Source organism: Ambystoma mexicanum, chromosome 6q (assembly GCF_040938575.1).
Source record: "Ambystoma mexicanum isolate Mex_15411 chromosome 6q, UKY_AmexF1_1, whole genome shotgun sequence".
NCBI lineage: Eukaryota > Metazoa > Chordata > Amphibia > Caudata > Ambystomatidae > Ambystoma > Ambystoma mexicanum.
The window spans coordinates 1,150,338,953-1,150,366,570 of record NC_090937.1 but is presented as its reverse complement, the minus strand read 5'-3'; the positions used below and the strand labels follow the sequence as shown (position 1 = coordinate 1,150,366,570).

Sequence of the window (27,618 nt, the reverse complement as noted above, 5' to 3'; positions counted from 1 at the left end):
TGTCAAACCTGTGGCCAAGGTCGGGAAACCTATGGAGTACAGAGTGCGTGCAGCGGGAAGCAGTATTGAAACTAGCTGACCAGAGGGAGAGAGAGTCTCTCCCAGTCCTGTGTGCTGCTCTGGTTTATGGTGTGCACCGGAGTGAGACCAGAGTGAAGGGAGCTGCAGCAGGGGCGAGCTGCGGCAGCAGTACCGGAGCTATCAAAAGCCTGTGTTTCTCCGATGCGAGAAGGAACAAGAGCAGCGGGTCTGGAGGAAATGCACGAAGAGACTGGTGAGTTGGTCTTACCGGAGTGACCCTGGGGCGCTCCAAAACCTACCGCTGGCTCAGACTGAGAGCTTTGAATACCGAACTAATAAATTCAAGCAAGCCAATTAGGCGCAATCCTTATTTCAAGAAAGCGGGTGAAAGGAAACATTGTATCTAACATGGTCAAAGCCAAAAGGGGCCAATAGTTAACCAGAGTGAAAAGACATATTGTAACCACCATTCTCCAAGACAAAGGTAACAATATTGAAGCAGAGTGAAACAGAATATTCTAACACCATTACCAAAGCCAACAGGCAACACTATTTAAATGAAGTGAATGCCATTTACAGAAAGGAATAGTGTTTATAGAAGGAGATTGTGACAGGCGTTGCCTGAGCCAAAAGACAGGCAAATAAAGGAAACCAAGGGGGCGTGGCCGGCCGAGGAAGCGGACGGCTGCAGCTTTGGTGAGCTCCCGTACCTGGCCCGTCCCAATGCCCAAACCCTACCCAATATTGTGCATACATATAGAATAATGCCAGGCAACGTTGGCGGAAAGGCAGGGGCATCTGCGGTGCTGTGATGGAGGGTATTGGCCCCCTGTGAGGGACAGGACGGAGCTTGTGCAGAGCATACCCGACACCGCAGAAAAATGGCGACCAAGACATGCAAGGTTGGTGGTGGTAGAGAGGAACAAAGGCGCTGCTGGCCAGCAGAGCGTGGGCAACTAGCAGAGGGAGAAGAGAGCTCCAACAGCAAATGGGCGAAGAGAAGATAGCAGAGTGACTTCTCCTCCGGATGACTGGCTCCAGGGGGAAAGAGACTGTAGTGAACGTGGCTGCGAAGGCTCTGAGGAGAGGAGCATATCATCAACGCGGTAAGGGCTCCCACATATAGGAAGAAGGAAGGAGGAGCGAACAGACTGGATGGAAGCGCAGTGAGACTAGGTTTCCCGAGAGCAGAGCAGCAGCAAGTGATGTAGGAGAGGGTGAGACTGAAGGTGGGAAGCGAAAAGTGTGGTGCCCCTTTTATGTATGCTGCTGCATGGAAGCGCGGCGAGGCCGGGATCCCCGTAAGTGGAGTGATAAAATGCAGCATGGGGGGAGTGTAAGTCTGTAAACTGAAGCAGGTGGTGTCCCCTGCAGTGTGAGCGGCTGGCGCTTGGCGGAGCGGGGGTCTGTAGAGTGCATGATACACACCCCTGGTGGCCTGCCACCCCCCTCCCTCGGATTGCATTGAGGTCTGGGCCTGGCTCGGCCTCTGTCTCCGCAGTGGGTCTGGGGGAGAAAAGTGGACTAATGCAGGCGGCAGGTGGAGAGGAATCCCGGGGGTTCCATGAAACTGAACACAAAGGAAGAGGGGCTTGGTGTCCCACCCTCAGCAGGATGACCCAGAGGGCTACTCACCATGGGGCCAGGGGAGCTGCCCGACAAAGTGAACCAACCCAAGCAGTCTTATCTCAGCGGGAGAGACCTCCACTGAAGGCATCGCACATCACAGCCTCTTCTACAAGTATTGCCGTCGGGGACTGAGGAGGAGGTTACCTCTTGCAGCGCCTGGGCCTCTCGGCCTGACTAACGCTGGAACGTGGGTCACTGAACCTATAAGGGTGGTGCCAGGATGCAAAGGGACCCTTGGGGCCACTGAAGGAAGAAAGGACGATGCTAAACAGGCGACAAAACAAAAAGGGGCAAGCCTCGGGAGACATTAAAGCCCTAATGCAACTGTCAGAAACGCCAAAACGTGGCCGGCATCAAACGGTAGTGCAGATGCACTCACCCCTTACCAGCACCTCCAGGAAGAGGAGGATCCGCCAATAAGATCAGACCTGGCAGCGACATTAATAGAGCTCAAAAGAGACATCAAAGAGAGCGCCTCTGATCTGGCTAAGTCAATCTCGGATCTTAATAGAAATGTCCTAACAATAGAAAGAAGAGTGGATGAAGTGGAAACCAAAGTGGCAGAACAGGGTAACGAGCAGGATGAACTTGCCACTAGAGTACAGCAGCTGGAGCAACAGATGGACTTGGTCCAGCAAAGACAGGAGAATGCAAAACATAGGTTGCAGCATAATAATATAAGCATCAGGGGGATCCCCAAATCTATACCAGGCCTAAAATAATATGTGATGAACTTGTTTCGCAATATACTGGGCCCGGAGGGGGACAAGGAAATTGTCCTGGATCGCACTCAGAGTATATTCCTCCTATCAGATAAGCAGAGACCTGACCCCGGACCTGCTGACTAGGGTCCACTTATTTCATCTAAAAGAAGAAATGATGCGGGCAGCCCGGAAATGAGAAACTGTTTGCTTTCAGGCAGCTTCAATAACACTATATCAGGATCTGGCCCAAGCAACCTTGCTAAAAATAAAGCACCGAAGGGTGGTCACGGACTGGCTCCGATCCAAAGAGGTGTGATGCAGCTGGATATTCCCAAGTGGACTTTGCTTTGAATGGAAGGGTCAAGGCTATGCGATCTCTAAGGAGGAAGAAATGAGAGCTTATGAGAGAGGGTGGGAATATAGAAACCAGAAACCAGGAGGAGAACCCAGGAGATGGCCCTTCATTGGCGTCCAAGACAGAGAAGGAGAAATGGATGACGGGCATCCTCTGCGGAGGGAAGAAGCAAGGAGGCAAAAACTTCAGGCCCCACTTGAGAAGACTGAGTGGGAGAAGGGCCAAGACAAGTTTTGGCCCTCCACACTTACAAAGATTGTCCCGTTGCAGAAGAATTAAGATGAAGTAAGATGGGGGGTCATGGGGAATTGGTGCTTGCTCTTAACAATAAGAGTCCTGTGAAAGAACCTGGCAGTTAAAGTGAATGGAAGGGGGGGATGGAGAGGGCGGGAATTGGACCCTACATTTCCCGGGTAGGAACCAAGACCCGGTGATTTCTGTTGTACAACAATAGTAGATATTTGTTAGAATGGGGGAGTTCAGAGGGGTGGGGGAGTTGGGAATGCGTTTCCAAAAGGTTAAAGGGACGCATCATGGATTTCAACAGCACAAAAGAGAGGAGGAGGTCAGAGCTTTAGTAAGTTGTAATGCAAGCAAGTCCGTCTACGCAGATCTGACCTTTATTACCTTGAATGCACAGGGGTTAAATTCTCCAGTAAAGAGAAAGTCGCTCCTGAGGAGGTTGTCAGAGTTGCAGGCTTCGGTGTGGTGTGGGTACAGGAGACGCATCTGCTTCCGGGGGATGACCAACCGCCTAAGACATAAGGCCTTTCCCATGCAGTACCTGGCCTCCAGTGGTACTACAAAAAGGGGAGCGTTTTGAGAAACAATATACGCCGAGACCCAGAGGCACAATATCTGTTGTTAGGGGGTTGGGGGGGGCTGATGGGCCAACTGGTAACTCTGATCGCGGTATATGCGCCCAATGAAAAACAGGATCGCTTTCTGACTAACTTGCTCGCTAAGGTGGCTAGGTGGTGTGTGGGACATGTTCTAGTTGGGGGAGATTTTAACTGTGATGGACACCTCAATGGACAAGACTCTCCCCGCCACACCTAATGATAATAAATGTAGGAAGGCATTATCTTGCTTCCTTAGGGTGCTGTATCTTATAGAAATCTGGTGGTTCTATTACCCACAGGATAAAGCATTTACCCATTGCTTGGCAGCACACAAGGGATTTGAGGATAGACATGATTCTGATCTCAGGGACACTGGTCCCACAGGTCACTGAGTTGGAAATAGGGTTGAGATACCTGTGAGATCATGCACCGGTTCTGCTGCGGGTGGAACCGAGGAATGCACTCCCAAGTTCCCGTAAAGCATGGCGATTAAACAAGCTGATATTAAGGGATCAGGCCCATAGGATGCATATGGAAATGGCCCTGCAGAATTACTTTAAAGAAAATGGTACGTCAGGATTAGACCAGGGGACAATATGGGATGCCAGTAAGGCTGTAATTCGGGGAAAGTTTATGGCCCAAACCACTAAATTCTTTAGGGAAAAAGGAATTGTACGTCAGAGATTGGAAGGGGAGGTTAGGAGCGCCGAGTTAAAACACAGGGCAAAGGGATCACAAAAGGCCTGCCGAGAACTTAAGAAAGCGAGGGCAAAACTAGAGGCACATATGGCAGACAATCGGTGCAGCTCCTTCTACAAATGAAACAGATGTACTACATAAAAAGGGTAAGGTCAATCAGTTCCTAGTGGCCAAACTATGCAACCAAACATCCAAAAACGACATTAGCCAACTTGAAAAATCCTGGGGGGGAATCGAAAAGGAAGGAGGCCGAAATAGCAGAGATCATGCATTCCTTTTGTGTGCAGAATTTAGCAGGAGAGAACTTGGAGAAGGAGGCGCAACGGGAATTCTTGAGGAAAGTGGAAATGCCACAGATATCAGAGGTTGACAGCCTAGTGCTGGAAGCTCCAATATGAGAGGAGGAGGTGGGGCAGACCATAGGCTCTATAAAAGGTAATAAATCACTGAGTGCAGATTTATTCCAGACCTTACTGGTGGGCCCCCTGACCCAACTTTTCAACTATATAAGGGAAATGGGACTAGTCTCGAAGGACATGGACGCTTCCACTACAGAACCAATGTTAAAACAGGGTAAGGATCCAACAGACTGTGGCAGCTATCACCCTATCTCTTTACTTAATGGAGAAATTGTACACAAAGATTCTGGCACAAAGGTTGGCAGGGATTCTCCCCGGGCTAGTCCATCCAGATCAGGCAGGCTTTATGAAAGGCCGTCACCCATACAACAACTTCCGAAGGGCCATAGACGTCATAGCATGGGGCCAGAGGACAGGGCAACATATGTCTGTATTGGCTCTGGACGCCACAAGGGCCTTCGATAGCTTAGACTGGAATATTTTTACGGTTAACATTGGAGAAGTTTGGGTGTGGGGCAATATTTTTTCGCATGGTTCTGGCTAATTATGGTATCTCAACTACTAGACTTCAGGTTAATGGACAGCTCACATGTAGCATCCCCATACATGAAGGGACTCATCAGGGGTGCCCGTTATCTCTGCTAATATTCGCCATGGCCATGGAGCCTCTAGCACAGGCGATCAGAATGGACCAAAGGATTCAAGGGGTATCCACGGCAGCAGGTGATATGATATGATATATGATATGATATGATATGGTATTTGTAACGCGCCTATACACAAGTGTTTCAAGGCGCGACGAGGCAGGGAGGGAGGGAAACAAGGGGAAGACAGACAAACGATCCTACTAGGCCAGGTGTCATTCAGATCGTGCAAGTGCAGAGGTAAGGGGAAAAGGAGAAAGTGCAGGGGGAGGAGGTGGGGGGGGAAAGTGCAGTACAAGGTAAGTAGCGTAATAAAATAATAAATAATAAATAATAAATAAAAGGGCCAGCTGGTGGCAAGTGCGAGGTAAGTGCAGAGCAAGTGCTGGGAAGGGGGCTGTAGGGATGCAGTGACAGTCCCACAGTGCAGGAGGAGCCATGGAGGCAGTGCAAGTGGAGAGTGGCTGGGCCCTGGACCGAGGTCACAGAGTGGCCCAGATGCAGGTTTAGTGCAGACTTCAGTGGGGAGTTTAGCAGGTTTAGCAAGGGAGAGGGAGAGAGAAGGCAGAAGCGAAGAGGAAGGTTTTGAGGTGCTTCCGGAACCGGAGATGGTTCTCCTCAAGTTTCAGGGAGGCAGGAAGGCTGTTCCAGAGGGAGGCCCCTGCTGCGGAGAGAGATCTACCCCCAGCTCGTTGCTTCGAGAAGCGGCTGACCATGAGGGAGTTGGAGACGGATGAGCGAAGGGCTCGTGAAGGCAGATATTTAGGAAGAGAGAGTTGAAGGTATTTAGGCCCCAGGCCCCAGAAGGCCTTGTGGACAATGCAGAGGGTTTTGAACTTAATCCTCGCAGCCACTGGGAGCCAGTGAAGAGATTTCAGTCCTGGAGAGATACGGTCCCTGGGCTTGAGGCCAAGGACAAGTCTCGCAGTTCTGTTCTGGATAAGTTGCAGAGGGCGGAGAGTGGAGGCAGGCAGATTAAGATAGAGGCTGTTACAGTAGTCCAGCCTTGAGAGAACCAGGGCTCGGGAGACAGTGAGCTTCTGGGGGAAGGAGAGGAAGGGAAGAATACCTCTGAGGAGGTGCAGCTGGTAGTGTGACTTCTTAGAGACGTCAGATATATGAGGAGAGAAGGAGAGTGTGGAGTCGAAGATGACCCCAAGGTTTTTAGCTTTGCAGGTAGGGGCAGGAAGGGGGCCAAGGGAGGCCGGCCAGAGAGCTGCAGGAAAGGAGGGAGTGGGTGTGCCGATGAGTAGAATCTCAGTCTTACTGGCGTTAAGGCAGAGGTCATTGGCGGCACACCATTCCTGGATAGCAGACAGACAGTCGGAGATGAGGGAAGGAGAGGAGGAGGCCGAGGGTAGCCTGAAAATGAGCTGGGTATCGTCCGCATAGCACTGAAAGTGGGGGCAGAGAGCGGCGATGCGGTGGGCAAGGAGTGCCAGATACTGGTTGAAAAGCCAGGGAGAGAGGTTGGATCCCTGGGGGACACCACAGGTGGAGTAAAAGATGTCAGAGAGGAAGGAGCCCATTTGGACCTGGGAGGGTCGACCGGAAAGGAAAGAGGTCAGCCATGCCAGAGCCTGACCAGTGATACCCAGGTTATCACGGAGACGGTTGAGCAGGATGGCATGGTTGACAGTGTCAAAGGCAGAGGAGAGATCGAGCAGAATGAGAACACAGGGAGTGTTGGAATCGAGGTTCAGGAGCAGGTCCTCACGGATGTTCAGGAGAGCAGTTTCCGTGCTTCTGGCCGCTCTGAAGCCGGATTGATGGTCATGAAGATTACCAACATATTCAGCATGGAGGTTAAGCTGGGAGATGGCCAGTTTCTCCAGGAGCTTGCCCAGGAAGGGAGTAATGGAGATTGGGCGATAGTTGGCCGGGCAGGAGGGGTCGGAAGAGGGTTTCTTGAGGAGGGGGTGCACAAGGGAGTGCTTGAGGGGGGATGGGAAGACTCCAGAGGCGAAAGAGTGGTTGCAAAAGTCAGCTAGGGCAGGAGCCAGGGAGTCGATGTGGTCCTTGATGGTTTTGGAGGAACAGGGGTGAACCTGTTTAGACGAGGCTTTCATAGATCGGACTTGTCTGGAAACCTCATCAGCAGAAAAAGGTGGAAAAGCAGAGAAGGAGGGCGGAGGGGTGGCTGCAAGAGAGCAAGAGGAAGAGCCGGGAAGAGAGGGAGGGAGGAGAGAGGAGGAGAGCGAGGACAGGATGTCCTGAGTTTTTGAGATGAAGTGCGAGGCCAGTGCAGTGCAGAGGGCCTGGGAGGGGACAGGAGAGGTAGAGACTGCAGCAGGGTTGGCCAGCTCCTTGCAGATTTTAAAGAGTTCGGCCGAGTTGTTTGATGCCTCAGAGATGCGGGCTTGGATAAGGGCTCTCTTCTTGGTGAGAACGGAGAGCCGGTATTGCCTTTGGAGCAGGCGGCAGGCCAGTTTGTCAGAGGATGAGCATGAAGCACGCCATTTCCTCTCTGCCACCCTGCACTTGCGTTTTAGGGAGACGAGATCCGAGTCATACCAGGAGTTACATTTGGCTTTGGGCTTCAGGCGGATTCTCATGACGGGGGCAAGGATATCGAGAGTATCAGATATAGAGGAATAGAGCATGGAGAGGGCTGTGTCAGGGTGGGAGTCAGCCAAAGGGGGAGAAGGGGGCGAGAAGGTAGCAGCGAAAGCCTCAACTGACACGCGCTTCATGGGTCGGATGACCGAGAAGGTGGGTGGCAGTGAAGAGGGTGGCTTTGCCTGTGGGGTAGGGAGGGAGAGGTGGGAGGATAGGAGAAAGTGATCGCTCCAAGAGAGAGGAGTGGAGAGAGGGAGGGAGAGGGGAAGGTCAGAAGAGATCAGAGCATCAAGAGTGTGCCCTGCAGAGTGAGTAGGCCCAGACGGGAGAATAGAGAGTGAGAGAGAGTTGCAGAGTTCGCGGAAGAGACCAGTGGGGGGACAGGAGGCATCGAGGTGGATGTTGAAGTCACCGAGAAAGAGGAGTTGGGTGGTTGAGGACAGGAGTGAGGAGGAGAGGTCAGCCCACTCAGAGAGGAAGGAGGAAATTTGACCAGGTGGCCGATAGATAGTAGCCACGGTAAGGGAATGGCTAGGAGAGAGAGAAAGTCGGCAGACAAGACATTCAAAAGAGGAGTAGGTCTGCGTAGGAGTGACAGTGGCATGAATCCACTCAGGGAAGATAAGGGCAACACCACCCCCTGAACGGTTGGGCCTGGGCACGGAGAGGATCTTGTAGCCGTCAGGTAGGAGTGTGTCGAAGCTGGTGGCAGAGCTGGCAGTGAACCAAGTCTCAGTGAGACCGAGGACGTCGAGGTCCAGTTCCTCAAGAAGGCGACAGATATCAGAGGAGTGCTTGATGGCAGAGCGAGAGTTTAGAGTGGCAATGTGGAGAAGGTTGCCACCCTTGAAAAACTTCCGGGGAGGGGTACAGATCAGAGGTACGCCCTGCGGAGGTGTTAGAGAAGAAGTTGAAGAGGGAGCAAGAGAAGGGGCAGGGAGGGAGGGGAGAGGCAAGGTAGCCGAGGACAGAGGAGGGGGGACAGCGGGAGCGGAGAGGAAGTTGATGAGGCAAGGGAAGCGTCTATCAAAGAGGTGAAGGTTGGCCTGAGGGCCTTGGACCAAGACGGTCCCGTTAGCATAGACATTAATGATGGCTTTGGAGGAGTGGAAAGGGGCCAAGAGGACATCCCAACGGGTGCCACCATTAATGGGAGAGGTGGAGAAAGGAGAGAGCACAGTGACCATGTGAAGGGTCCATAGGTCAGGTGAAGGCACGAAAAAGAGAATGTCAGTGAGAGTTTCCTTGGAGCAGGCGCTCGTGTAGGTGTCAGCGATAGGGAGGCCTGGGTTGGAGACCAGGATGTCCTTTTTAAACTTTTTCCTACCGGATTTAGTGAGGAGAGCAGGATAGTCAATGGAGAAGCAGTTAGAGTAGATAGGCGAGATAGAGAGCACCATGGAGTAGGAGGGGAGGCGGACGACACGGGTATGCAGACAAGAAGAGTGGAGGGCACTAGTTTACCACAATGCAGAGCAAACAGTAATGCGTAGTAGGTCAGGGCCACCTAAGTATGAGAATCCTGCGAGGGGAGAAAAGCACCCTAGTTTAACACAATGCAGAGCAAACAGTAATGCGTAGTAGGTCAGGGCCACCTAAGTTTGAGAATCCTGCGAGGGGAGAAAAGCACCCTAGTTTAACACAATGCAGAGCAAACAGTAATGCGTAATAGGTCAGGGCCACCTAAGTATGAGAATCCTGCGAGGGGAGAAAAGCACCCTAGTTTAACACAATGCAGAGCAAACAGTAATGCGTAATAGGTCAGGGCCACCTAAGTTTGAGAATCTTGCGAGGGGAGAAAAGCACCCTAGTTTAACACAATGCAGAGCAAACAGTAATGCGTAATAGGTCAGGGCCACCTAAGTTTGAGAATCCTGCGAGGGGAGAAAAGCACCCTAGTTTAACACAATGCAGAGCAAACAGTAATGCGTAATAGGTCAGGGCCACCTAAGTTTGAGAATCCTGCGAGGGGAGAAAAGCACCCTAGTTTAACACAATGCAGAGCAAACAGTAATGCGTAATAGGTCAGGGCCACCTAAGTATGAGAATCCTGCGAGGGGAGAAAAGCACCCTAGTTTAACACAATGCAGAGCAAACAGTAATGCGTAATAGGTCAGGGCCACCTAAGTTTGAGAATCCTGCGAGGGGAGAAAAAGCACCCTAGTTTAACACAATGTAGAGCAAACAGTAATGCGTAATAGGTCAGGGCCACCTAAGTTTGAGAATCCTGCGAGGGGAGAAAAGCACCCTAGTTAACCAATAAATTGGAATAGGGGGGGCGAGGCATCCTGCAGATGAGGTGAGCAAGGTGAGGAGGGGTGGGCCGGAGAGCGGAGAACAGGTGGAACAGGCGCCTGGCGTCCCCTGCGGACACCTGCAGACACACAGGGAGCCGCAGTCGTAGGAGCCGCCCTTTGCCTAAAGGGGCCCTTGGCCGAGGGGGCTGCCGGGCAGGGGGGCTGCCCAGAGGGAGTGGGATATAAGCAGGGGGAGAGGAAGGGGAGGGGGGTGTGGGCGGGAAGGGAGGCGGGAATGGAGAGGGGAAGGAGGACCAGGAAGTGAGGGGGAGGGAGGGGGCAGGGGGCAGCACACAGACGCGCACGGAGCGCTAGCAGCACAAACAACAAAACGTTACAAAAAATAACAGGAGGCTTAACTGGAGCCCAATGGGGCTCGGGAGGCAGCCTCAGCAACAAGCCACACGGGGCTAGGTGTCATGCAAAAGATAGCATTATATGCAGATGTCTTACTGTTCCTTAAAGACACACCACACTCCCTTCCCAGAGCCATCACATTATTGGATAGTTTTGCGAGGATCTCAGGGTTCCGCATTAATTATGCTAAATCTAAAGCACTTAACATCACGCAGGACACTGCGTGGGTTAGGGAATGGGGTATACACTACCCACTAAAATGGGAGCAGAAGACAATAGAATATATGGGAGTGAACTTAACATCTACATGTGGGATGTTTTTACCAATGCATCCGAGCCCTACCTCAAAAAAACTGTGCAGTACTGACATGGAAAACATCATGATGGCCAGAGCTTCCCAGAAAATGCACAGGGAAATGCATGAAGAATAGGCTGCCACCCATTTTGCCGATGTTATGGGCACAGAAGGGCACTGCCTAAAACCACCATTGGACTACCCACACAGTAGCCTGAAACCATTGGGAATGGCAATGCTGATTGCCAAAAGCAACGTAGAATTGTGGGGAATTCATTTTCTTAAATCCCAAAAATGGGTGCATTACCAGTACTCACCACTATCAGAAAGCTGGCGTTTTAAAACAACACCAGACTTTTTTTCTTTTTTTGTGTAAAACTGAATAAATGAACCCAAAGCAGGCCAAAGAAAGACTTACTGAGAGGTGGATCCAATGTAAAGTTATATTCTGAAGTGACTTGAAGGTTTATAACAAGACTGGCTGAGCTGTGGATTTCAGCAGTTTAAGTAAATTTGGACTGGAAGACACTAAAAATCTAAATGTTTAAAAGAAATGAGTGACCTACTTTTGAGTGTCACATAGGTTGCAATTGTTTAAATGTCATAGTTTAAACTTAGAATCAGCATTTTAGCTGCCTATGTAAAAATTGGTAGTTTTATTTGAATGCAGAAAACTGAGTAACTAAAAGTGACATTAGCTGGGGCCTGGCTTAAGGAACTGAATTCTGCCCACCAGTTACCCCCGACAGGAATTGAGACTTGCACAACAGCTGTGTTCCCAGGCCTACCTGCCTTTTGCTGCTCCCGCCAAAAGGGCTATGACACTTCTCTGATTGAATTACCAAAGGGACTGCTAGAGACTAAACATAGGACCCAGGCAGAGGGTTTATTGAAGTGGCCATAAATGGCTTCCTCTTGAACAAAGGGCCTTCCAGGGCCCAGGCAGATGGTTTATTGCAGGGGTAATAAAAATGGCTTCCTCTTGGCAGAAACTGGGAGGGGGAGAAACTGGAGACAGAGGCTGAGCTTGAAGAAAGTGGAAAGACTGGTTTCTGTACCATGTGACCTGAAAAGACACACCCCTGTAGCCAGAATATGGTTTTAGAAAAAGATGAATAACTCATAGTACGGACTTGTCATAATTATTTAAATGATACCATAATTATTGTGATTTTTTTGCCCACATTTTAAGAGGTTTTTAGAACCGGTGGCATGATCTGGGGGCAAACTAGCAGTTAAGAGGGTATTACTTAAAATGTATGCATGTTAAAAGTCTGATACTTCATCAATTAATGCCTGCATGCCTTGCACACATTTGGGTAAATTTGAGTAAGAATCTGATATTGGTAACCTGACCAAAAAGTGAAATATGTTGCCATTTCTCAATGCAAGCTCTCAGGAAGAGCAGATTTGGACAGGATATACCTCCTGTGATATGTGATGGGTGCATGTAATTTTAAACAAATGTGTACCTGTGCAAATATGTCTTTTGGGTCAAAATATAGATTGTGTGTAATTTGACAGGGGTGGGTTCTCTGTACCATAAACAGACCTCATCATGATGACACTTCATTTCATTCCCCCAATCAAGGGGAAGAGGATGAAGTGGCCAATGACAAGTGGAGAGGGGTAGGGCCTAGGAAGCTAGCCTTTCCACCCATTTTCAAAACACATAAAAGCAGACAGTCAGGACAGATAGGGACATTCAATTCCATTTGCTGCGGAGCATGCTGCCGGACCATACCACATCCAGAGATCCAGACTTCAAATCCATCAATCTCCAGAGAAAGCTGTGCAGAAAGATCCAGAAGCTGTGCTGTACCCAGAGAGAGCAGAGCTGACCCAGACCACTGTTAGCAGAACCAGAGAGCTGACCCAGATCACTGTGAAGTGCCGAGACCAGACCAGAGTCCAGTCTAAAACCTGACCAGATCCGTGGCGAGGCCCATTCTATTTCTAAATATATTGTGAGCACCTAGCAGAACTGTGCAGAACCAATCTCTTAGTTAAAATAATATAATTCAATCTATTTTAATCTAAGTAGAACTGCCTCCTAACTGTCACCTGTCATTTGCAAAGCTGTCACCTGTCATTTCTAGTTGCTAGCTGTCACTTGTCACTTTGAACTTTAAAATTTCAAATCAGAAAAACGACATTTACCATATCGCTTATGTCTCCGTGACCGTTTTTCTTAGAGACTTGCAGTAACTTTCCTCTGAAAGCTGGGAATCTTGGCTTTTCAACGAACCTAGAACCGCATTCCTATTCCATACACTATTGCCACAATCGCGAAAAACGCACTCGCGAATTTTGCTGCGATTTGCAAATTTCTCCACGTGTGAAAACAGCAGTTTCCTTGCTTTCCTTGCTAAAAAATTTGTTTGCCTCTTAAGAACCATCCCTGAATCATTGCTAGAGTGAGCCTGGACTAATATTAACTAGATACCACTCACCCTGAACCTCTAGAGGGAATTAAAAGCATTTTAGCATATTTTTCACTTCATTGCCAGCACATATAAAAGCATTTTGGGCCTGTGTTTCAAACTTCTGTAGTCTAAGTTTGCTGGGGTGAACTGAATTACATTTGATTGCATTTCTGAGAACTGTGTGCTTTCTTTCCATTTCCTTGCATTGCATAAAGGGGGGAGGGGATTGCCAGAGAAAAGTGATTACATTGTTTTGTTGAAATCATATTGAGTATTTTCTGTATTGCATTTTCATTCAACATTACATCCATCTGAACTTATATAAAGCATTCTCTACCACCTTATTCTTCTGTTCCTATTCACAAGTGTTCTAGTGCCAGACTATCCATTATTGATTACTGCTCAGATTCAGTGTGATATTCAATTATTAATTTATTATAAAGCATGATATATACATATATATTGTTTAAATTATCAAATAAACCTTTAAACTTGCAAAACAGAACTACTTCTTGGCTCAGTGGGGTCAGGGGGATTCCAAGAAAGGGGTGTTATATAGGGGTAGTCATCCAGAACGCATGAACTGGACATAAAGATATATCAATAAGGGTTTCCATTCAGTATCCCAGACTAGGCATTGACTTAGCTGTAGTGTTGAATTGAATCCTCTTACATACATATGAGAGGTTATATGGGTTAATATTCCGGGACTGTTAAAAACCTTGATTGGGGACCCCAGGAGGTGGGACATGCAGGAGCTGTCGTGGTTTGCACGCACGGATAACGGGTATAAAAATGTCTATACTGCCGAGGTTTCTGTATGTAGTAGGCTCTTTCCCGATAGGGATTCCAAACTTAGCGATAAAAAATCTGTAGGAAGAAATCACGCGCTTCCATCTGGAAAGGGAAGAAGTCGAGGGTGCCCAGAAAGGTCTTATTCTGCCCTCTGGCTTTGGGGGGCTTAGGAGTCACAGACTTTAGTCAATATCTAATCACGGCGCAGGTGGCCCTGATGCTTCAGTGGGCCCCAAGAGAACACCCAAACGGGTGGTCCAACATAGAAAGAGGTGCGACTAGTTTACCTCTCGAGAATCTAAGCTTACTGACACCAAAACACAGGAAAGTGGGGGGCAAGCTGCTAGATACCACCAAGGCCACCCTCTGGTACTGGGAAAAAGCGGTGCGCGGAATGAAAGTGAAAGTGGGGTGAGGTCCACTCGCACCTATGGCTCATAACCCTGACTTCACACCCGGAATGCAACCCAGGTTTTGCGACACAGTGGGGGCGGGGAATCCTCTGACACTGGGAGACTTTTACTCAGGTGGGAACCCTTTGAAGTACAAAGATTGTAAAAGTAAATGTCAGATACCAGAAAGCGAACAGTTTCACTACACACAGATAAGACATTGGATTGCGAATATAAAAGTAAGAGAGCCAACAAAACTCCACTAGCCCTGGAACTCACAATAAAAAAAACGGGACAACTGCGAAAGGGGTTTCGAACCTGTATCGGTTGCTAGATAGGTCATGCTCGGGAGAGGTCCTTCCGTACATGCTAAAGTGGGAACAAGATGTTGGGGAACCAATTACGGAAGACATGTTGGATCAGATTTGGCACCGGGCATTGAAAGGTTCCAAAAGTATGCCGATCAAGGAAGCAGCTTATAAGAAGTGAGCGAAGTGAGGGGGAGCGGATGGAAGCGGTGCTCCTCTACTTTTTCTTTTGTCTCTTACCATTCCTATACTTTTATTTTAAAAAGAAACCTTTCCAGAGCGCTCCTTTTTAAATTAAAAGTATAGGTACCATACATGCCAACATTCAGACACACCTGGGAGGGAGATTTCCATAGGGAAATCGGGAAACACATATTTCCCCATAGGAATGCATTGGGCTACAGTTATTTTGGGCGGGAGACTGAAAAATAGCAATATTTTTCACCTCAAAATCGGGAGTCTCCCGCCTAAATCGAGAGGGTTGTCATGTATGAGGTACAGCTGCGTATGGAGAAGTCAATCGATTACAGGACAAGTGCACTGCACGCAGGCTGCTGCTGCAGTAAACTGGATGACAGACTGGAAGGCAGGCAGAGCCTTGGCCCACGCCTGCGCATTGAGCAGCAGTGCTGTTCAGTTCTGCACGTGCCCTCAGTATGCGCAAGCGTGGGCCAAGCAATGCAGTGAGTGACCAGCCAGGCTCTCGTGTCTTTTTTTACCTCCTGCCGACGCTGCCAGCAGGTAGGTAATGAGGTGGTCAGAGGAGTGGTCCGAAGAGGAGTGGTTCATGAGACCCCGACCGAGCATATTCTGCAGGGCAAGCCGGGGTGGATGCGGGTGGGAGCCAGGTCAGGGCAGCCAAGTGACTAGTGTGGGTCGGGAGAGAGGGACGGTTCAAGGCCGACCCTTTCTCCCAACCCACGCATTTAATTTTTGTAGGGAATGCGGTGGCCAGATTGTCCGAGGTCAGGGACTGAGAGGGACAGTTCAGTTGACTATTCAGTCCACTAAACCGCCCCCTCTCCCAGCCTTGAGCAATAAGGCTCACTAACGCCCGAACGTAGTGATAATTAAAATGACATTTTTGCACCTCTACCACATCCTGCCTTATGGGTCGGACAAGCTTTGATCCATTATCAGAACACATCGACAATACCAACACACACTGCAGGCCTGCCACCCACCACATCTGAAAAGAAATTGCGCTGGAGTTGTGTAAATGGTGCCTTTGCTCCAAGATTGACTGATTTTCCTACATTTTACTGTTACAAAACAAACACGGTCTGGCAGACGAACTGTTCTGCCATCATATGTGAAAAACCTGGAGCACATCTCAATGCTGTGCCGTGCAGCATTAGTGCATTATTGGAGCACCTTGTTGGAAACCACTGACTGGCCTTCCTTCACACAATCCCCAATGCGTATTGCTCTAAAGAGGGAACATCCTGCTCTGCTCCATACATTCTTTCCTGTACTTGGAGCCTACTCCTGTATGTCCGTTAACTGTTCGAGTGCATCATATGGTGGATTTTCACACTCTTGCTTTTGTTGCATAATTTGTTCTGCCAAGGGGAAGGCCGGTCCTTTTCACAGTTTCATTTCTGAGTCCAATCCCTTTCCAGACGTCACCTCTGGGGGCTTGCGGTGCAGCACTGCACTTTATTATTGCTATTTCCTTAGGTAGCGTTATTGATTCTAGTTGGCATTTACAAACTGGCCCCACTGCTGCTCTCAAATGACCTCTACCCTTCCCCAGGCCTTCAATTATTATATACTACCTCAAATACATAGCGGGAAAGTGTAGAAATGTTCACCCGCCTGTCTTTCGCTATAGTACATGCATGTTGTTTTAAGTAGTTCAGCCACTTTTGCTGATAAGACCTTTGGCAATTACCCATGTTCAATTGCTTCAAATGTGGTGCACAATATATACATGGATTGTAATTCTCTTGATTCATTCGTCATACATAACCTATTCTGAATTTTGGAACAGCATTTCTTGTAAATCTTTCTCTAGTTTAGTAGTTGTCAGAATACAGAGATGTTCCTCTCCAACTACCACACATGGCAGTAATTAGGCTCATATTTGCATTGGGGCGAGGAATGCGGGCGGGAGGTCAGGGGACCGTGAGTGACCGACCATCACTCAGCCTGCCTTGCATTGCTCTGTGCAGACTGAGGCAGAGCAATACAATTCCTTCCTCCCATTTGGTGGTGCCAATAACGAGGGCAACAAGGGCCTGTCTTCTGCACTAAAAAGCGGACGACAGGCCCCTGCCTCGTTATTGGCACCAACAATATTCTAGTTGTTCTTGACTTTGCAAGTCAAAAGAACAACTTATAATATCAGTCTGGCTGTGGCTGCTTTTCATTGCTCTATGCCCGTTTCCCAGAGTGACACTCACAGTCACAGACACACAGGCTGCGCCCCAGGCTCTGCAGCCAGCCTTAAGGCACTTTGTCATCAGCAGCAAAGCCTTATGGATGATGGTCAATTTCCAACTGCAAGACCACCAGTCACCTTGCAAATCTGTGACTGACAGTTAAAGCGAGCAACACAATAAAGCACCCTTTGAAAATGTGTCTTCACACCCATAATGTCTAATAACTTAATATGCTAAAAAGTAAAGTTTGCTTTGGTGTCCTTAGTTGAATGTTCTTAAAACCATACATAACACGCTGGAGGTTTGTGACGCATCTCCAAACCTAAGTGAGTTCATGGCACAACTTATTTTATTGTGACTGTACCTTAAAGCGCTGAAAATAAAGTGGGTAAATAGTTTGCCTTTTCCATTCAGGATGTGGAAAATAAAAGGTACACTGATATTATTTTGTCCCAACATGCTGCTATAAGGATTTACATGTTTTCATGATGTTTTACTATGCAATTTGTGTATTTTGCAAGTAAACTCTATAGGACGGTATTATTGTAGGTCTTGACACCCAAAACTTAAATATTTGTTCCAAGTAAAGCGTGGAAAAAGGTGGCCATGCCCAAATTGCAGAGTGGGTTAAAATCCCTGCCTTACTGTTTAGTGTAAGTGTGTGATCCTGGGCATATAATGTAATCTCACCCCGAGTTCAACTGCAAAAATGTTAGTGCGTATAAGTGATTACATTTACACCCTTACAATAGGACAGTTTTAATAAGTGTAGGGACACATTAGTGTACCCTGGTGCTCCTCTGCTGGTGGCTCCAATACTGTCATGTAGAATTGCATTATTGCTGCACTGGCCCTCTCCATCTCGTATCACTTGATTTGACAGGTAGACATAGTCTCACCAGCCAGTCAGTGCACCAGAGATTCTAGTATAGCGGACTAACTGCGGTTGAACCAACATTACATTTTCTCCCTATTGCTTCCAGCCACTGAAGGTGCTTGGTCCATCCAGAGTACTGCTCCATACTCTGCTATGCTATGATATTGAGTCTTTCATTGCACACCATCTGCCATTCTCTCACTCTCTGGGACCTTCAGGATCGGCAAGTAGTGGGTGTTTTCAGACTTACAGGAGAGAGTTAACTGATTGTAACATTGAAGCTGCACTAGACTAGTCTAATTACAATGAATTATGAAGTTAGATGCCCCTACACAAGTAAGTTTGCCACTCCTCCACCGTCTCTGAAGTTAGCGCCTCTTCCAACATTTGAAGGGTTAGCCCCGCCCCGAAGTTTTAGTCTAGTTGCACCCCTATAGCACTGTCACACAACCCGTTCTAAAAGGACAGCAGCCTACAAAACGGAGTACTTGCCTAAATAGTGAAAGAACACATCATTGAAAATGGATGCATGTCGTGATTTGCTGATGTGAGTCTCATCAACGTGCAAGCAGAATACACTGCATGGTCCCCATTGCAGCAGGACAGCCCATTGCTTAGGAGATACCGCCAACTGGAAGCTATTGGGCACCATCTTTTATTTAGAACTTCTCCTTACTTTATTGGGGACGTGCACAGTTGAAAGTAATTTACGTGTACAAATTAGATCTGGGATTTCAGCTGATGCTTATTTCATTTATTTATTTGTTTTTTTGTAACACACTCCATGCATTGTGTTGCTCCAGAGTGGATTGCTGGGAGAAGGGAGAGTTTCTGGGCTTCATTCTTTGGGAGAGAATGTAATGGATGGGCGATGCAATCTTAATACATAGGTCAAAGGAGGGTAATGTGGCGACTGCAGAGAATGTTATGTAATCAAAGGATAGCCTCCCAATATGACCATCACACACTTTTATCCTTCCAATGTTAACACAAATGAGTACTTTTGAATACAGTCATATTAATGCCATCCATTACTGCAGGATCTGGAAACACCCTAGGTTTGAACAGTCTATAAAAAAGCAGTATTATTTTTGTTACCTAAAAACGTATTTCTTTTCAAGTTGATGAGCTTTGGAAGCAGTGATTTGTGGGTATTTCACCAGTTTCCTACCCAACCCCACACATGCAGAAAAACAAAAATCAGTGGAGGGAAATATTTGTGGTAGTACAGTGGTGGAGTTCCTAAATAAAATGCATTGAGCTGTGACAGGGATAGCGTCACAGCCTTTCAACCTTTTCGTGTCAAGTGGGCCCCCAGCAACAGCCCCCATGTTGGCAGTCATCAGTTTTATACCACTGCAATATATTCATTTTGCTATTTTCGTTATGGCGCTTAAAATGTGTGCATGCTTGCTGGTGTGAATGTGGATGAATATGTGTTTGCGTGGAAGGCTGGGGTTTAAGGTGGTATTGGTGCACTGAAATGTTTTCTCAGGTGGCATGGGGGGCAAAGCAAATAAGATGAACAGTCTTACATGCAGTAACATATATGCATCAAGATGAAACATTTCTTATTATGAATTGCATTTTATACTGGCGCAAAGCCAATATAAGTGTTCTTACGTGGCAAATCTGGAAAGGTTTTCTTACTATGGCATGGCATGGCATTTTGAACTGTGTTGAGAGGGAAAAGCCATCATGAAGTGTATTCATAATATGGGTGGTGTGGGCATTTGTAATTTGTTCCTCCAGCATGGACATGTTTTATTACTGTGGCATGCCATCCTAAACTTATGTTAAGGGCAAAACCAACATGATGAGCGTTTTCTATGCGGCCTCACCAGCCAACACGGTTCAGCCAGTCAGGACATGTTTCAATTGCCATTATGGACATGTTTTTCCTATAGTACCTTTACTGGTAATATGGTCAAAGCAAACACTAGTACATTCTTAAGTGTAAATACTAGCATATATTGGTTTAAACAGCATGGACATGTATGGGCGCACTCAGCATTAAATAACTTTTTTTTTACAATGGCAGAAAACTGCATTGTAGTGGGAAAGGCATCATCAAAATGTGTTGGGAAATGCTCCTGTGCACTGTTGGTGACTCAGCATCAAATTGATTTTTCATGACCTACCCTAGAAATCTGTTGCTAAACAAAATCCATAGCTCCACTACTATTTTTCCCCCACTTCGACCACTGCTTATAGGATATGTGCTAGGTGGTACATGACGCCACATTGCCTACATTCCATCAACCCAGTCTATCCTTCAACATGCTGGCGGGGTTGTAGACATATTGGGGATCTGATACACATGCAGTGGGGTATGCTCTTTGGCGGAGATGGACTGGAAAGAAATCCTAAGCCACACCAAATATATTACAATGGTGCAACTACCCCTTAAGCCAGCAGTTTTACTATTAGGAGCCACCGCTGAGGGTAGTTACGCTGCCACAGGAAGTAATGCCACACTTATAACCCATATGTTGAGTGCGGCCAGGAGTGCGCGCTTGTTAGAAAGAACAGGAGCCGATGGTAGCCATGTTGTGGGTGCGGCTATGGGGAGTGATGGCTATGGAGAAGGTGACGGCTCTGGCTAATGGCTCATACCAAAGGTTTCTGGCGGTTTGGCTTCCATTTCATGAATTTGTCGCAGAGAGGGAGCAGGTTTACATTAAGCCAATATTGCTTCATAATTTCTCTATTCTATGATAATAGGCTGAGTTTAAGAGCAATGGTTCCGCTAGGTAAGAATACCCAAGTGCACAGGTAAAAGGAATGTGTTCTCTTCAACCTATGTTAAGAAGTTAAATGGAGGAGGGAGGGAAAGAGGGATGGTGGGGGGGCGGACGGACAGGAATTGGACAAATGTTATGGGCACAAAGGCTGGACATTACAAGAATGGAACCGAAACATATCAATGCATGTGTGACAATATGTGTTCTGAATTGTAATTGTGCCTCATTTGTAATAAATAAAGTTGATTAAAATAAATAAAGAAAACCAAAAGGTGGCTGTTTGTTTCTGGAACATTGCAACTCCTACTACGGGATTACAGGATTTCCCCCTCACATTACACCTTGGCATTAATCCTTTGGAAGAATCCTGTCACATTGCAGTAAAAACATCTCTACCTTGGTCCAAGCTGGATGGAGTGATTACCACGCTGTCTCAGGGAGAACCTGCATAACTACAAAAACAAGGTGCACAAACTAGAGACTGCCATTGGCGCGAATGTCGGCAGGCATCCTCGTTTTGTCGGGGCAGGCACTGGACTAGAGACTACAGCACCCGCTTAGGCATCCTCGTGCCGTCGTGTGTGAGGGATAGGCTGGGTTGTGCAGAGTTCCCTGATAGCACCTTTTCATCCTCATTATTTGGTAAGTCAAACCTCGATTGATTTCCCGACTCATGTTAATGCAAGACACCTACTATCATTGTTCTCTTCTTTCTGTTACTTGGTGGTGTTGTTACTTGGAGGACTGCATCTGATATTAGGTTTCTTCTTCTCCTGCAGTCAACAGTGTTTCGTGTCCTCCGAGATCTGGTGCAGTGTTGTCTCCATCTTTCGACTGATTGATTCCTTTGTAGTTTACTCGAGAGATACAAAGGGATACATTGGTAGGAAGAACTCTACGGCTACTCTTAGAGTTCTTCACCAGTGCTCCTGATCAGGTCCTGGTGTACCCTGACAAAACCATCCTGATAAAACTGTGCTGCAAAAGAAGAAGTCTTTTTGGTTTATCAAACAGTGTATGGGCATTTTGACCATTGCCTTGAGAAGTGAGAAATCCCATTTGACAAAATGACAGTTGTGTTGCCAAGTGAAAACCCTACGGAATGAACTTTGTGTCATACTTTGAGTAGAACTTGGCCATTGTAAGAACTTGCTTACTTTAAACTTTCTGTTTGAAGCATCCTGCGTTGATCCAGGAGAAGGGGATTCAACCCTGGATACATGGAATTATGTTTATAATTTATTTGATGCATCTAAATGTTATTTTATGCAGTGTTAACAGCCAGATAACCCTTATATGATTTTGCTCTTTGCATAAGTATGAGGGACAGATATGTTTGGACATTAGGTACGTGTTCTTTAGCTTTTGGTTTGTTAGGATAAGGAGAGTTAGGCGTTTGTCCCACCCCTACTGCATAATAAAATATCTACTTGTGAGAAAACGTGTCCGTCTAGCATTTCAGACCCCTTACACCACCTTGAGCAGTATGCTTCAGGATGCAAAAATATTCTTAGCTAAGGCATCGGTTTTCTTCACTCTCTATCGGTCCGAAGAGTCGACGGCAATTGTCGTCAGTTGACGGTTGTGGCCTAGCCAAGGGGCTTGGGTGTGCTAAAAGAAAAGCTTGATTGCCCCATGCCAGCTTATACATATCAGCAAACTCCTTGTCAACAGCCAGTGTCAAACAAGGATGCTGCCACAATGCCATAAGCGGGTCTGCAATGGCTGTGTTCAATGGGAGGACAGTTTCTGACTGAGGCTTCTGCCTAAATTGTCCATAAAATCATACTACATCAATGGTTTCGACGGGTTGTTGAGGCCTAGGGCCACCACAACCTTTTCGACAATCATCCAAAATGGCCATTTGGAGTGTGTGTATAAGAAAGCACCCCCTCCATTTCGAAATCTGGGGATGTAGCAAGGCCACTTGCATTGTGAGTCCCGAGGCTAGCTCTATAAATTCTGTTTGGTCCTTTCAAAAATTAATCAAGGGATCCTGCCCCGCTACAGACAGCGCCTCAAACCCAAAAGCGACCAGGTCCCTTTCATCATCGAAAATAGATCTCATTGACTGAAAATATTCCAACCTCGACTCCTGCACATAACATAGGGTCTAAAGAGCAAGATCCTTGGCGCTAGCAGTCAATGCACTGACACCCACAGTGGCAGCAGTCTAACTTGATGCCCTGATATTTACCAACTTCGAGGGGGCCTAGCTTGAGGGTGTGCAAACCAACTCAAACGCCTCCTTACCAGCTCCTTCCAGCACAGTCGTTGGGAGCTCTGTCAACGACATTGAGGCTGAAGCCATAACAGTGTCTCTGGGCGAAAAAGCAAGCATTTGTCACTTTATTGCTTTTCACTTCAACCTAGATACCCCCTTGCACGGACTATGCTCGCTTTTCATTTTCTTGTGGGGAGAGGAAGAGGAGGAGTGACGGGACTCACTACCAGAGTACGATCTTGTCTTGTTTTTTTTATGCCTGCCCTCCTCTCTCATACTCCTTCTCTGGGGTCGCCACTTCTGTGTCGGCCTCCGAAGACTTTAGGATCGAGCGGCTAGTGCCAATGTTGCTGCCCGTTCCCTCAAAGCCTGTGTTCATGGACTGGCAGAAGCTGCACTGCTCCATGTCATGTTCTGTCCCCAGGCACCTTACACAAATGCTGTTTGAGTTGGTGATGAAAATATTACAACTGCAGTATCTGCACCCTTTAAAACCCAACGGCTTGGGGACAGGCATCAGGGTGCCGACAGAAAAATGTTTTGAGAACTTTCTGAAACAGCATGCTGAGCACATTCAAAAAAGGTACTGAGGTAGTGGGAAGTAGTGCATTCTATATGTATGGATGCCAAAATCGTGCCCAGAGTAGAGGAGCAGGAGGGCCGAGGAAGGTGTTGTTGAGCCATACTACGCCCCCTGTCGAGATTTATGGCGATCAGCTGTGCTGGAGTAATATCTATCCAGATGACGAATCAGTGGGACGATGTAACGGTTGTAATGAAATTGTCAACTATTTGACATTACACAAGCTCCAGCTGTAGTTTTTGGTTTCTAAATTGAAACACTATACTATTTGATAGTTTCCAATATTTATTGCTGTCCAATTTTTCACATACCATTAAGAAGGCCAGCATTACCCATCAGGGTATCGAACAATGTAAATAAAATACTGTAACAACGTACAAAATATTAAAGACCAAAGAGTGTGTTCAGGTGTAATTGGTGGAAAGAAACTTCATACTGAGAGTTTACAAGCATCAGGGCTATATGTAGAGAGCACATTAGTAGCACAAGTGTGTTGAGACAGCATGGGATGTACAAACTCCTGTGATGGCTGTATATTGTAGATGATTTGTGGAAAGGTTATTAGCAGCATTACTGCGATACACATTTGTCCGGAAGGTACTTCTGCAGTAATTACCAAATGAGGGCCACACTGTATTATAATTAACCTTTATTCTTCACCATTCTTCAAGAGTAGTTTCATATAATCAGATTACATATAGGGGGCACCAACCGGACCACTCTTACAGCAGCCAAACCAAGATCTAACGGACACACTCCGAACGGTCACAGAAAGATTTCAGCTAGGGTTCCAAGCATTATCTCATGGTTGAGATCACCCTGGAGGTGGAGGGGGGGGATCTCACTCATGAATGCATTCACACAGGATACAACACATTGTCCGCTCTTTACACGATACAGTGCATTGACACAGGAGGAGGAGACACAATACGCAAAGATGGAACATACATTTGTCAAGTACGAAGTGGGTGAGGGAAAACATACATTTAAATTATGGCGCACAACATTGTTCTCTGATGTACACTTTAATGTATGCAATTTAATATCAATGAGTTCCATACGGTCATTATTGCCTGTAGAACTGTTCAGCCTTTTTTGGCTAAACCTGGCTACACAATACATACATATGTAAATGTGCCTGATGAGCCTACACTTTTGTCCACTCTATATGTGACCATAACATTGTACTATAAAGATGGCACCAACTTCAAAAGCCTTATAACTATCACCCAGTCTGCCAAGTGTCATCTCCTCTGAGACCTCACTCTCGCTTGTGTGTGTGTATAAAGACCACACTGCTAGTAGCTAGTGAGTTGTGGGAAGTTGAAGACTATGTGCAGGGCACATTGCTAACAGGAGAACATACATGCAGTAGCTATACTTACTAGAGAAGTATATAAATAAGATGTATTAAGAACCCACACCAAAGAAAGACTTTTCAGGAATATCTTATCCTGTGGTGGACATGGAAACTTGGCCATAATGCAGTCACTGCTGCAATAAAAGTTGACTTTAGTGTTGTCTTGTGTGAAGTCATCAGAGGCTTCATTGACTTGTGTACATTTAGGTTTCAATACTGTCAGTTCTAAGTTATGACTGACATCTTCATTAATTTTACCATGCATAAATCAAGATCATGGGGCCTTTACAGCAAAGTAATCATAATAACAGCTCTGATTATACAATTTTATGGCAAATGATTTGTCATCCTCAGAAGATGAAGTGCTCATGCCCTGCAGGGCAGGGAATCTGTGACATGCAGGCTGCACTCATATCAGAGGAGAGTGCTTAATTTGTGAATGATCCACCAGACTGCTACTTTTTTAACAAATTTTAAATTGGGACACTAAACATGTTTTACCTGTCCAACAAGACTGTCCCATCACAGGCCTGATAACAGAGGGACGGAAATGTGGATGCAGTTAACGTTCTTAAAGGTGTTTAGGTTGCATATTTGTGGCTACTAGGTGGCCCTTTACTGCCACCATTAGTTTATTCTGATAGGTGGTTCTTTAGATGCACCATTAGTTATGTCCCGTGCGTAACCCACCAGTCCCCCATTAGATCTGCATTCATAGGTGCTGCTTTAGAGCCAAAGTGGTTTTACCTCAGGGGTGACACCTTAGCTTCAAAGAGAGCGAACCTCTAAATATATGGGTTGAGGCCTGAAAAACAACACAGAATGGCACAATATCAGGGAGATATACATGACTGGGAGGAGGGTGAGGTTGGGAGTGCAGAGATGCTATATTCCTGTGGTGGTGCTCCTTTGCCCATGCAGGCTACTCGCCCAGTCACTCTGCCAAAGACCTGGGAGGAAGCAACCATGCCCAAAGGAGCTTTACAGTTGCCAACATGACCCATTCCAATCTGGAGGTGCTTATAGTCCTGTTTTTTTTCTTTGCATTCTGAGATTTGTAGCTCCACTTTTCCTATTATAAAATTCGGAATAAAAGTCTCAGATTGCAAAGAAAAAGCCTGGACTGGATAAGCACCTATACATTGGAACGGATCATGTTGGCATGGCAGCTCCCTTCAGCGAAACCAAAAATTGTGGCTTTTTCATAAAGTTTGTTGGTATTTCTTGCTCACAATTTAACTATATAATGGAAAAATGCTGATCTCCATTGTCGAGGATAGAAAAATATTTCATGAAGATGATAAAGTCATAGTGCTCATGTGAATATACTTCAGCTAGTACTGATATTTAGAATAACAGTGCTATGAAAAAAGTCCCACCGGATACCTGTATACAAATATTTCCTACTCACCTTCAGTAGCAAATTGTTCTAAATGTTTTAAAGTTATCTCTTTATATTTTGAACTTTCAGCCAGGCGGTCATAAATGACAGTGTCCTAGAAAACACGAAAACATGGAAGTGTTAAACATCTTTACATATGTTAGACTTTGTGAACAAAAAGTTACTTTTCAAGTCCATTTTCACAGTCACTCAGTTAGATTCTTGGCACCTCACAGGAGGCAACAATTAATTCGACGATTCGGGTTTCAGGAATTTCTCTGGCATTTCTATGTAAGAATTTTGAAGTAATTTATAAATTTGAGAGACATGTAAATTAGATAGACATTTAAGACTCAGGAATTTCATCTCTTACAATTACACCAAAAAAGTACACAAGAAAGCACTTTTAGGAAAAGTTCATAACATTTCAAATAAAAAATGAAAATATTTTCAACAGAATTATTATTCACTAAATGTTGTTCACTTGCAATTTGAAGGTTGTATCGTGTACTCTTTACCAGTGTACGTCTTCCCAGGTTGGCAGGGAATGCAGTTGTAATTGGCGAGGATTGCCCTGGCCAGATCTGTGCTTACTCTCGCATGGGTGCTAACCGGAAACTCACATGTACATGTTCAGAGAATAATGTTTTAACAACGGAAAAAACGTAAGCCCTTCTTAACGGTTTTGAATTTTAGCCCTGATCTATGTGTAATCTTGCAGCCCATTTTCTTCATGAGATTTTTTCTAATCCAGCTAAATTGTTATTTCCCTACTAATAAAACTGGACAATTGTTTTCATGGATTAAGTCACTGATGAAACCGATTGATCTTTATCTTTGGAACAGCTGTATGAGGATACAACGCAAGACCAGGGTCTCTACCCAGTACCATGAGATGTTAGTACCCACAAGAACACATTTCTAATTAAAAAGAAAATCTAAGCGTTTATTGGGGGGTGTAAAGGGAAGTTTTCACTGGCGTAGCAATGACAGTGAGCATGAAGGATGTAATATTCTTTTCATTCGTAAATCCAGAGACCCAGATTATATTAGTGGACAATTTTGATGGTCCACAAACTCCAGCAACTAGAATTGAAGAGTTATTCCAACACGTGTGGTAAAATATGGGGATCTACCATGACCAATTAAAAAAAAATCTGGATTTCCTCGACTACAACTCAATTGATAACCGAATGATGAATGGTTTGATAAGCAGTATGTAGCACTATTGAAAGAACTAGCAAGTGCCACTTCAGTTCAACTTCAATAAAGACATTTTCAAAACCTACGGGGAATAAACTGGAACAAACTGAGAAAGATGATGCATGTCATTGATGGGGAGGACGATAACTGATAGAAAATCATGAATTTAACTCTCTGCAA

The 27,618-nt window shown here is 46.3% G+C and overlaps 1 protein-coding gene across 4 annotated transcripts in view; it reads right to left on the bottom strand.

The window, feature by feature from the left end:
• ATP8A1 (ATPase phospholipid transporting 8A1) overlaps positions 1-27,618 on the bottom strand; it is a 1,730,029-nt gene that overhangs the window by 741,709 nt on the left and 960,702 nt on the right. For all 4 annotated transcript variants that reach the window (XM_069631739.1, XM_069631741.1, XM_069631738.1 and 1 more), the window contains one exon: positions 26,266-26,350. In XM_069631739.1, coding sequence (XP_069487840.1) covers positions 26,266-26,350 — 85 coding nt within the window. The remainder of the gene's footprint in view (positions 1-26,265; positions 26,351-27,618) is intronic.